Source organism: Mytilus trossulus, chromosome 5 (genome assembly GCF_036588685.1).
Source record: "Mytilus trossulus isolate FHL-02 chromosome 5, PNRI_Mtr1.1.1.hap1, whole genome shotgun sequence".
NCBI classification, from domain to species: Eukaryota; Metazoa; Mollusca; class Bivalvia; order Mytilida; family Mytilidae; genus Mytilus; species Mytilus trossulus.
Genome location: NC_086377.1, coordinates 29906456 through 29918844, shown reverse-complemented (window position 1 = coordinate 29918844; position 12389 = coordinate 29906456). Strand labels below are relative to the sequence as shown.

The following is a 12389-nucleotide window of genomic DNA, read 5'->3' as shown; positions in this document are numbered from 1 at the left end:
TTTTGTAAACAGGAAATATAAAAATGACCATTCAATTGATATTCATGTCAGCACCGAGGTGTTGACTATTAGGCTGGTGATACCCTCGGGAACGAAACGTCCATCAGCAGTGGCAGAGACCTATTTGTGTAAATATAATCAAAGATACCAGGGCCCGTATGCATAACGCTACTGAAGTTAAGATTTTCCTTAGTAAACACTTAAGATAAGGAAACTCCGCCCTTTTTATCAAAGTGGTATGCATACAACATATTAAACTAAGTATTTCCCAAGTAAAATATTAGTTGTTTTAAGTCAGGCCCAAAAAAACTTTAGGGGTATGCATAAAAAAAAAAGATGACACTTAAGTCTAAAGTTCATATAGAGCTGCCTTAAATTTTCAAAAATAATTAAAAATCAATCGAAAGTATGCGTGTTTAGCAGAACATTAATAGGTTACCTATATCAGTAGTAAAATACTAATTATTCGTTTATTTAATTCGAAACATTAACGATCATCGTAATTTTTTTTCAAATCACGTATAATCAACAAATCAAGAGATAACAATTGGTAGTTATATATTATTTCTCATATCTCGTGTGTATAAAGTACTCAGTTTTTATACTCAGGTAATTCAAATTTCTATTTTTCTTTTATATACTCTGTACGTACACTGGCAGAGTATCATTTGTAACCGTAATTTAATACAGAATTAAGGAATGAAGACAGGGCATGCAAAACCACAATCTTTATAAAATATGTGTGTGGTTTTTTTGTTGTTTTTTTTTTTGGGGGGGGGGGGGGAGGGGGAGTGGGGTCAATTGAAATTTCAATTTTTAGTTCATTTTAAAGATGTTGGGCATACTCTAAATTTCAGGGAGAAAATAGAAAAATAATTTGCGACCTACCCAGAGGTGGATTCCCGTCATAAAACGGGAGGGGGGGGGGGGGGGGGGGGGGGGTGTTAATGAAATCAATGTAACGGCAGTCAGAAGACCCCATTACACCCCATGGAATTCGAAGTTTATATAAGATCATATAAGGTATTTATGATACTTTACTCGTTTCAATTTTTTTTTTTTTTATATTTCCTTTTATATTCCATGAGATATATTACGGTTTCGAAAATATTGCTAAGTACGTTAAGATATTCACAGTATACTTACTGTAATAATTTGTTTGATTAAGATTGTAGGACTTTTAAAAAATGCCATAGTTTGTATATGGATTTCTGAAAAAGTTGTCTAACCTCCGCCTTTTTTTTTATGCAAAAGGGAAGTGATAAAAATGTTAATTTCACATCAAAATAATATTTTTTCAAACGAAAGGCAAATGTAAGCAAGATGTCTCGAAAGGGAGATGTCTCGAAAGGGAGATGTCAGTGCATAATAAGCTGAACTATTAGTAAACATTTTATTGAAAAAGTGTTTTGCAAAATGATTTGTTTTGTAAAATGGTTTGTTTACAATTAACACGTTCTCATCTAAAATTAGAAATTCTCATATGCCACTTAACTTATTTTTGTGTGAAAAGGCTACAAAATTTTGGATTATTGATATATTTCGCGTAAAAAACTCACTGTATAGCATTAACAATATTTGTTTGTCATCTTTTGGCAAGATTTGTGATGATGTGTGATCTTTCTTTGTAAATGCGAACCAAAATTTCATTATTTTATCATAAACCTTTTTTTATAGGATGCTAGAATGAACTATTTTAACACCAAGGAAATAGTTCAAGTAAATAAACATTAAAAAGATACTCATTCTGCATTTTTGTTATACTTTTATGTCAGTTTTGAAATATATACATACCATAGCATTTACTCATCTTTATTTCAGATGTTTCAATGAAAAGAATGCTAAATTAAGTCTTTTTTCTCTTACTTGTATTTGTCAGGTCTGTATGCCTGCATACCACCCTGGTGTATGCTAAAACCTCACTGAATGTGTATACTAGAATTTGTCAGGTCTGTATGCCAGCATACCGACCTGGTTAATGCTAAACTCTCACTCTATGCATATATACTTATATTTCAGGTCTGTATGCTAGCATACCGACCTGGTTAATGCTAAACTCTCACTCTATACATATACTAGCATTTTTCAGGTCTGTATGCTAGCATACCGACCTGGTGTATGTTAAACTCTCACTCTATGCATATATACTAGTATTTGTCAGGTCTATATGCTAGCATACCGACCTGGTGTATGTTAAACTCTCACTCTATGCATATACTAGTATTTGTCAGGTCTGTATGCTAGCATACTGACCTGGTGTATGTTAAACTCTCACTTTCTGCGTATATAACTAAGTATTTGTCAGGTCTGTATTCCTGCATTCAAATCTGGTGTATTTAGAACCTTAATATATTTATTTTGGCATAGTTAAGTCTGTATGCCTGTATACGAACCTGGGATATGTAAACCGATTTTTTAAATTTATTTATGTTTTTTTTTCTGCTAGGTTTTTGTATGCCTGCATGGATTCTAAAATTTTATTCTGGATTCATGTTTGTATTGGCAAGTCTGTATGCCTGAATGCTAAATATTTACTGAGTTGTAACATTTCTTATTTAATTATGTTTGCATACCTACCTTAGAAAATAAGGAGATGTGTAATCTTTCAGTCAGTTTAATTGAAGTCTGGAGCTGGCATGTCAGTTAACTGCTTAGTAGTAGTCTGTTGTTATTTATGTATTATTGTCATTTTGTTTATTTTCTTTGGTTACATCTTCTGACATCATAATCGGTAAAAGTTTAGATATTTTAGAAATGTAAAGAGACACATAAGAACACATACAGTGGGTCAATCTCATTACTGTGATGTTGATGGTAAAAGTTTAGATATTTTAGAAATGTACAGAGACACATAAGAACACATACAGTCGATAAATTTCATTACTGTGATGTTGATAGTAAAAAATTTAGTTATATTAGGAATGTGCAGAGACACATGAGAACACATGCAGGAGATACATCTCATTACTGTGATGTTGATGGTAAAAGTTTAGTTATATTAGAAATGTGCAGAGACACATGAGAACACATATAGGAGATAAATCTCATTACTGTGATGGTGGTGTTGAAAGTTTTAGTTATATTAAAAATGTGCAGAGACACACGAGAACAAATACAGGATATACATCTCATCGGGGGGATGTTGGTGGTCCAAGTTTTTTAGTTATCTTATAAATGTACAAAGACAAAGGAGAACACATATAGGAGATAAATCTCATTACTGTGATGTTGGTGGTGAAAGTTTTAGCTATGTTAAAAATGGACAGCAACAGAGACACATGAGAACACATGCAGTCGATATTTTTTTTTAAATCTCATTAATGTTATGATGGCGGTAAAAAATTTAGTTATATTAGGAATGTGCAGAGACACATGAGAACACATGCAGGAGATACATCTCATTACTGTGATGTTGATGGTAAAAGTTTAGTTATATTAGAAATGTGCAGAGACACATGAGAACACATACAGGATATACATCTCATCGGGGGGATGTTGGTGGTCCAAGTTTTTTAGTTATCTTATAAATGTACAGAGACAAAGGAGAACACATATAGGAGATAAATCTCATTACTGTGATGTTGGTGGTGAAAGTTTTAGCTATGTTAAAAATGGACAGCAACAGAGACACATGAGAACACATGCAGTCGATATATATTTTTTTAACTAATACTCTGTTGAATAAAAGTAACAATTTTTAAATTTTGTTTTTTAAAGTTCACACAAGTTCATGCTTACAATTGATAATATTAGACAACTTAGCAAACACAAATATTTATATAGATGTGGTGTCCTGGATTACTTTTCACAGTACATAAGTACTGCATCCTCGACATAAGGGTCCCTTTTATGACTTTTAATTGTCTGATATACTTTTTTTTGATAGACTACAAATTAATGGTCCATTTGCCATATACCGATTCGTCTGTGTTATTACACGCTTGTAACGAAAACTGTTTCCCTAAACCTCTAAACTGGTTCTTTTCCGGACAAAATGGGCTTCTTCCAATGCACACGCATGATGAATTTTCCGATATTGGCAATGAGAGAGAGAGAGAGAGAGAGAGAGAGAGAGAGAGAGAGAGAGAGAGAGAGAGACGAGACCTCTTTCAAAATTATTAACATCTATTTTATCAGCAATCAAAGACGGGATTGAAAGTTATTGTGAAACTGCCTATTCAAGAGGAGGCGTGAATCAAATGTGGATACTTAAAAATTCCAAAGATCTTTTAGAGTACATACAGTCTAACTCGTTTTCAACTTGTAACAGTATCAAAACATTTGACTTTTCTACTCTTTAATCAAGTATTCCACATTCCATACTAAAATACAAATTGAAATAGTTGGTATTGCTTTGTTTCATAAAAAAGAATGGCCAACGTAAATACAAGTATCTTGTCTTAGGGAGGGATAAATCCTTCTTTGTAAAGGACCACTCTGATTTAAGCAAAACATTCTCTGAAACTGATATTATCAAGTTGCTTGATTTCTTGATTGACATCATATTTGTTACGTTCGGAGGACGTGTTTTTCAACAGACTGTCGGAATTCCAATGGGAACAAACTGTGCACCTCTACTTGCCGACTTGTTTCTTTATTATTATGAGGTTGACTTCATGCAAGAACTTCTTAGGAAGAAAGATAAGAAGTTAGCTATATCCTTTAACTCTACTTTCCGCTATATAGATGATGTTCTTTCACTAAATAATTCAAAATTTGTTGACTATGTGGAACGCGTCTATCGCATCGAACTAGAGATAAAGGATACTACAGATACAGTTAAGTCGGCCTTATATCTTGACGTACATCTAGAAATTGACAATGAGGGTCGGTTGAAAACAAAACTTTACGACAAAAGAGATGATTTCAGCTTTCCAATTGTGAACTTTCCATTTCTAAATAGCAACAATCCAACAGCACCTGCATATGGGGTATATATCTCCCAATTGATACTCCCATGCTTGCATTTCCTAACATGATTTTCTTGATAGAGCGTTGCTACTCACAAGGAAGCTATTAAACCAAGAGTTCCAAATGGTGAAGTTGAAATCATCTCTTCGTAAATTTTACGCACGCCATCACGAGACTGACACGGGTTATGATAATCTCATATATTTTATGATGGTATATTACTAAACCCGTAACAGAGGGGGTTGTGCCTGATATTCATACGACGAAGACATAAACTTTAAATAAGTTTAATTGAGGTCTGGAGTTGGCATGTCAGTAACTGATAGTAGTCTTTTGATATTTAATGTATTGTCATTGTGTTTATTTTCTTTTGTTTCCTATTCTGAAATCGTACTTCTCTTAAACTGAATTTAACTGTGCGTACTGTTGTGCGTTTGTTTTTTCTACATTGGCTAAAGATATAGGAGGAGGGATGCGATCTTAAAAAAACATGTATAACCCCGCCGCATATTTGCGCCTGTCCCAAGTCAGGAGCCTCTGGCCTTTGTTAGTATTGTATCATTTTTAATTTTAGTTTCTTGTGTATAATTCGGAGCTTAGTATGACGTCAATTATCACTGCACTTGTAAATATATTTGTGTAGGGGCCAGTGGAAGGAAACCACCAGGTGCGGGAGTTTCTCGCTGCATTGAAAACCCATTGGTGGTTTTCGGATGTTTTCTGCTCTATGGTCGGGTTGTTGTCTCTTTGACACATTCCCCATTTTCAATTTTACATATACAAATAAATAGATAGCGAACTCGTGCATTTTGATTATTTCTAGGTTTGTTTAATTTCATAGTATATGCACAAATTATATGATAATCATTGTGTGAGTTTTGTAGATCGAATTGATCAATCATATGGTTTACCGCTATTTCACTTTCTTTTCCTTTTGATAACAAAACACGATTATTTCGTGCGTGGTACAACTGTCTTTAAAGGATTAATTGAAGGTCACTTGAAAATGAAATCAATAAGGTTTGATTATTCACAACATCAGCAATGTATCTTAATTATTTTTTTGAGGGGGGGGGGGGGGGGGGCAAAATTGAAACAAACTGTCTGCTAAAAGAGATTTTTTTTTTTACTTATTGCACTTCCATCTACAAATGATTAATAGTTCAATAAACAAAATCAGATTGTGTTGCATATCTCGTAACTAGTGCCCCATATATTGGCCGGCAATGACCATTATCTTTAAAAAATAAATGCCCCTTTATATTATACAGAAGTACCAAATTTAGACATGCATTGTTTGACATAGTAGTATTGCAAACTGTCGTACATGTATACTACTAAAAAAAAAAAAAAAAAGAAGGTTCTCGTATACCAAAGATATCAAAACAAAATTACTTGAAATCGTTTGCTTTTTGCATTCTATTCAAAACCAAAATTATACGTTATTTCAAATGTTAAGAAATATAAAAATGTAACAATGAAACATAAAATATTCCTTAATATTTAAATAATCATACAATTGTTGTTTTTTTTTAATACAATGACTTGACAATATATAGTATCCTTATCATATCGTTGTTTATGTTTGGGGGTCTGGTTATTTTTCACAATATATCAGTATTATATTGTCGCAGCTTTCAGAGTTCAAGGTGATGTTTTGTTATTAAATGCAAGTTTGTTTAATGTAATTTTCATGCTCAGTTTAGAGCTATGAATGCCAAAACCTGCTTAGATTTTCGATTGATCTTTCATTTTTGTTTTAAATACATCGATCAATATATAATAGTGTTCGTTAAAGAATTGTATTGTATCACGTCACATAGAACATCCGTAAAAATCTTAACAACAATCATGAAAAACAAATCCTTTAATATGTGGTAATTTCCGTATGAACCGGCATAAGAGTATTTGCAAAAAACAAAAAAATATATTTCTGTTTCAAGCAAAATCTGATATTACATAAATCATGTCCAGTCCATGTTTCGGAAATAACCATCTGCTGAAGAAAGCATTGTTTTTTAGTTTGTAAATAAATGACAGAAGATATATCTTTTATACAGCTACTTAAACAAATAGATACCTAAACAACTACAATCGTGTAGGTAACTAGTAACAGAAGATTTACTTGCAAATAAACTCATCATAGATACCAGGATTAAACTTTGTATTTAGACCAGACGCACAATTTGTCTACAAAGAACGCATCAGTGATCCTCGAATAAAAAAATGTTAAAAGGCCAAATAAAGTACAAAGTTGAAGAGAATTGAAGACCAAAATTCCTAACAGTTTTGCCAAAATACAGCTAAAGTAATATATTCCTGCGGTAGAAAAGACTAAGTATTTCAAAAATTCAAAGGTTTCGTTCAAATTGCTATATACATATTAATGTGAATATCACAGAACATTCAAAATATGATATTGCATAAATCCGTTTTTGATATCTCTTTTCATACACATCTATAGTAATACCCAGGTAAAATCGGCGGAAATGTCCTCCTTACTCGCTGGACATCTGGAATAGTTGGTATCATTTCCATTGGCGGAGTCCACGTGTTTATTGTTGGAGGTAGAGTTGGACGAGTCGACATCTGAAGCATTGAAGGGGGCATTTTTATATGTCGGCATGCTAGATTTTTTACGCACCCGCAAACGTATAATGGACAAAACACTCCTTCTTTTGCCTTGTCACTGCATCTTGCTATAATGAAATTAAATATTGACGAGTTATAATATTGTTTTGTCCATATGATAAATATGAATTTTCTTTGATGTAAAAAAAAACAAAAAAAGAACATATATGAAAAGTTATTATAACGTGATCGCGATTGTAATATCCATTTAAAAAATCAGTGTTAGCTGATAACAAAAGAAATGATCGTTGTTATATAATCATAAAAACGTTTTTCCTGTCTTCATTTCAAAACCGAGAGTTATATTGGCAATGTTATATTAACCCTTTCCTGTTCCGCCAAATTGGACGTAAACTTGTTGAAAGACACTATCAAAGTTCAATCGCATATAGCATTCGCACTGAAGCTTAAACAAAGGTCGTTTTGGGTCCATTTGAGAGATAATTGATTAAATATGTCAAAAAAGTAGATATATCAGAAATTTTGTCTTCTGAAGTCACGTGTTATCTGTCCAAAAGTCACTTGAAAAAAATACAAAAATCTTGCAAAAAAGGTCGTGTGGAGACTTTATAATGGCTAATAGGATAAAGTTTTGGTGTCAAAGCAATGGCCTCAGTCTGATAGAAACAGGAAAGTAACCATCATGGTACAGTTGGAGGAAATACGTGCTATATGCCTCCCAAACGTTGATGCCCGCAACATGCAAAATAACGGATTTCAGCCGTTTTTTTTGTCAAAAGTCTTATCCTTTAAACAAATTTCAGGTTACATTATGTTTATTCAAGCAGCACATAGAATTTTGACTTTAAAAGTAAAGATTCGATGAATTACCAATAACGACTTTGGTGTTTTAGGCCTATGATGTTTTAGTTTAAGGGGGGTGTGCAATTAGGACACACATTCTTTAAAAACATACACACATTGTATTTTTAATTTGAGTTCTGTATGTATTCATGACTCCCTTTTTGAAATTGAAAGTTAAGTTTAGTTAAATTACATTAAATTAAGTTAAATTACATTTAATATAGGAAATTATTTTTTCACCTCCGGCTTTGAGGTTCGAACATGCAATCATCCTGCTGTGGGCTAGTACAGCTTCCCACTGAACCACGGGAGTTCCAGTTTAAATTATCGAAATTGTAGTAGTTAACGAAGTGAGAGTAAATAAATAATCAGCCTGTTTTCGATTAGAAATAAAGTCTCGATATAACATATAATTGATGTAAATCCCATCATTTTGAGCAAATATAGGGTGATATCATACTTTAGTCTGCCATTTTTTCCTAAACTTTTACCGGTTCCTTTATTTCAACAAAAGTGTTTTCGGCATTTCCATATTTAAGCACAATGTTCTGTTACATCTATTTCAACTTCGAAAAAAAAATCATGACTTTTAGTCTTTTTTGTCTCTTTTTCAATTAGATTGATAAGAACTGACCACAAATTGAGAGTACATTTCAAGAAAATGATTGCGTTGGTACACTTTTAATCACTTATTTCACCTGAGTTCAAGTTTTAATCATACTATGAATAGTTTCCCTCAAAAATACGCGGCGTACTTTATAATAAAAAAAAAGTTATATTGCCCCCAAAATCAACAGTATATTTTCCCAAACTCTACGAAAATATTGTGTTCAAATTAAAAGAAAACGGTTTTAATAGGAGAAAACGTTGTCCGTTAGGGGCGATTTGATACCAAATCGTACTCGGGAGAAGTTTTAGGCACCACGAATCACACAGCTGTGATAAAGGGGATTGATTTGAGCCATCAACCACTTCTGTACGTAAACAAATGTCAAAGAATCAATACTTTACACAAGCTAGTTGCCCAAAAACATAGCCCATCCGTACCAGAGTACAGAATACTGATAGGAACGTGAAGGGGTTAAAAAGTGCAGGGAGTTGGAAAATTGTTTTGGATCCATGCATTATTTCTATTGATATTGTAATATCACTGACTCACATAGAGTATGTTAAACATGATACATGAGAGCCGCATGTGGAGCAGGATCTTTTTGTACTTCCAGAGTACCTGAGATCACCCTCCGTCTTTATGTTGGGTTCACAGTCTTTAATTTTCTATATTGTGGTTTGTACATTGTACTTTGTATTTTGATCTTTTTCTCTTATTGCCAGTGTGTATTTTCGAAATATGAGTGATATTTCAACTCTGTTTAATTTAAAATTCTACATTATTAACCAAAAAGGCAACTTTAACGCTCAATAATGACTTGCTTAAATTTTTCGTGGTATACAAGTAGCATAACCGTATACTACTTTTCCCGAATAATTATAAAAAGCTGTTAACATGTGTAAGATATATGTATTCCCTTATCGTGAACACTGGCGACAAACTTTGGTCCGATATATATATAAATTATCGTTTGTCATCTTAACGAGAGTTTTTGAGAAAAAAACTCGAATTGAGATAAGCAACGGTAATCTGTTGATCGCTATTCTACCTATAACGTCGGTGTTTATTTCATTGATAATTATTTTCTAGCGATATTTTTTTTAAATCACTCTACTGTACTGAGAACGGACATTATCAATCAGTAAGATGAAATAAAAATTTCGTAAAACAGCGAAATAAATTTCTTAATAAAGATGCATGAAGAATATCAGTCTAAGTCAGCGAATATTGCAAATGCTGACCTTTTGTATCTACCAGTATTATGTGAGTGTGTTGAAAAATGAATTAAAAATGTAGTATATAATAATTTGACACTAATGATGTTATAATCTATCTATAGACTAAGACTATAATTAACTTACTGCTCGGTGTGAGCCAAGGCTCCGTGTTGAAAGTCGTACATTGACCTAATGGTTTACCTTTTTAACTTGTTTTTTGGATGAAGAGTTGTCTCATTGGCACTGACACCACATCTTTCTATATTTATATAATAAACTTACATCCAATATAATAATTGCCAAAAGGATGTGATGTCTGAATTTCGAGGAAACGTTTACTATATATTGGATTTTTGGGTAGTTTATGACAACATTGGTCCACGCCACAGTCAGCATCAGATAAACATTGATAATTTGACATAGGTGGTAAGGTGTTACGTAGAGCCCGATATGTGATCGTGGTTGATGCTTCTTGTGTTGTACTGTTGGCCAGGTCAGTTGAAACCATTTCATATGATGATAAACTGATCAACTGAAAATAAATTTTATATATTACTATTTCGACTGAATAACCACTTACAAGTCAGAAAAATGACAGTTGTTATCCATTCCTTTGATGTGTTTGAGCTTTGGTAATGCCATTTGATTAGGAACTTTCCCTTTTGAATTGTCATCGGAGGTCAGTATTTTTGTGATTTTACTTTTACTAAATATGTAGTTCCTATTTTCCTAGTATTGATCCTGTTCTTGCGAATACAAACTTTAAAATTTAAAGGGGAAAAAGCATACAACTCTAGCATGGTGTATAAATTTCATAGCGTACTCACAAAGTACATGTTAAAGCTACCCACTTTGAAATAAGTTTGAAATAAGTAAATGTAAGATGTGTAATATGTGTCAGCACTAGAGTTAATCATGCTTTGAAAATTTGATAAGTTAGCCAAAACAAAGAGCAACTTAAACTTGTGTTATATTCAAGTTATAATTTACGAAGACGTTTCGATGATGCGTGTACGTATTTTGCATGAATATTTCTTAACCTTTTTTTCATTATTGAAATGTAATACTATATAATTACATTAGATGTATGTTTCATTATAATACGTTATTCTGATTGGCTAATTGCACATCGCATGTTATTCCGTAAGCAGTTGCATGAGACAATAACATTTTATTCATGATGACACGAGGTCCCACAATAAAGTCCACAGGTGAATTTAAAAATTTAACTTCATGAAAATCGTGTTTTTGATAATCCTAGCTAAAAAATGTAATTATAAGTATTGAATGCTTCTTTTTGTAACTTTATAGGGTTGTTAAAGTGTTGACCGTGCGTACATTTTTAGAATGAAGCGCTTCCGCGCTTCATACAAAATGTACTTCGGTCAACGCATTTACACCCCAATAAATTTACAAAAAGAAGCATTCAATTCTTAAATAATCATTCATACAACAAAATCCTAATCAAATATACGAAAAATGCCTATAGCAAGTAAAAAAACAACGCGTTTCGCTCGTTCCGTCGGTTTTGGCATTTTTTTTCTGACAGTGTTTATTTACTTCCCCCATTTTTGTTATTCTTTTATATCAGTCGGATGATTTTGTACGCCAAGTTTAGTCTATCAAAAAACGTGGGTACAGGTGATCCACGAGTTTAAATTCTCAAAGAATTAATTCTTGTTTATAGGCATTGCATGCAGAGATTGGTAAAACCACAAAAAGAAATATCCACGAAAATGCAAGTTTTTCTTCAATCCACGAAAAGTGGAACACACAAAAATAATTGAGATCACAATAAGTATAAAACCAAACAAAACGATTCCAATTATAACTTACCATAACATGCATAACCAGTGTTATTTCTGGTATACAAAACATTGTGGTAAAGTTGGTTCTTTGATGTATGCCAGATCAATCCCGTTGAATTTGGTCTTTTATATTGTATAACAAACAAGGATCGACTTATCACTTATATGGTTCAGGATGTTAAGACATGTGAATACATCAAAGAGATAAGTCATTACACGGTTAAAATGCGTGGGTCTTATGTAGTCCTACACAAACAAATATTAAAAAGTTTGAGGAAAATTATGAAATCTGCCTGGAGGTTTTCCTTTTGCTATTTTTTTTATATTTATAAGCGCTCTCAGTCGCTCTTTTATGTTAATTTTCACTCCAAGTCCGGTAATTATTTCTCTGCTGGTTCTATAATTTTT

At 32.7% G+C, this 12389-nt stretch overlaps 1 protein-coding gene across 1 annotated transcript; it reads right to left on the bottom strand.

Annotated features, from left to right (window-relative positions):
* Positions 1 to 7253: 7253 nt before the first annotated feature.
* LOC134719565 (uncharacterized) lies at positions 7254 to 12110 on the bottom strand. The gene is made up of 3 exons (XM_063582558.1): positions 12010 to 12110; positions 10456 to 10705; positions 7254 to 7610 (listed from the first exon to the last, which is right to left on the bottom strand). Exons 1-3 carry the CDS (start codon positions 12049 to 12051, stop codon positions 7360 to 7362), a joined length of 543 nt encoding a protein of 180 aa, XP_063438628.1. The 5' UTR covers positions 12052 to 12110; the 3' UTR covers positions 7254 to 7359.
* Between the last annotated feature and the right edge of the window lie 279 nt (positions 12111 to 12389).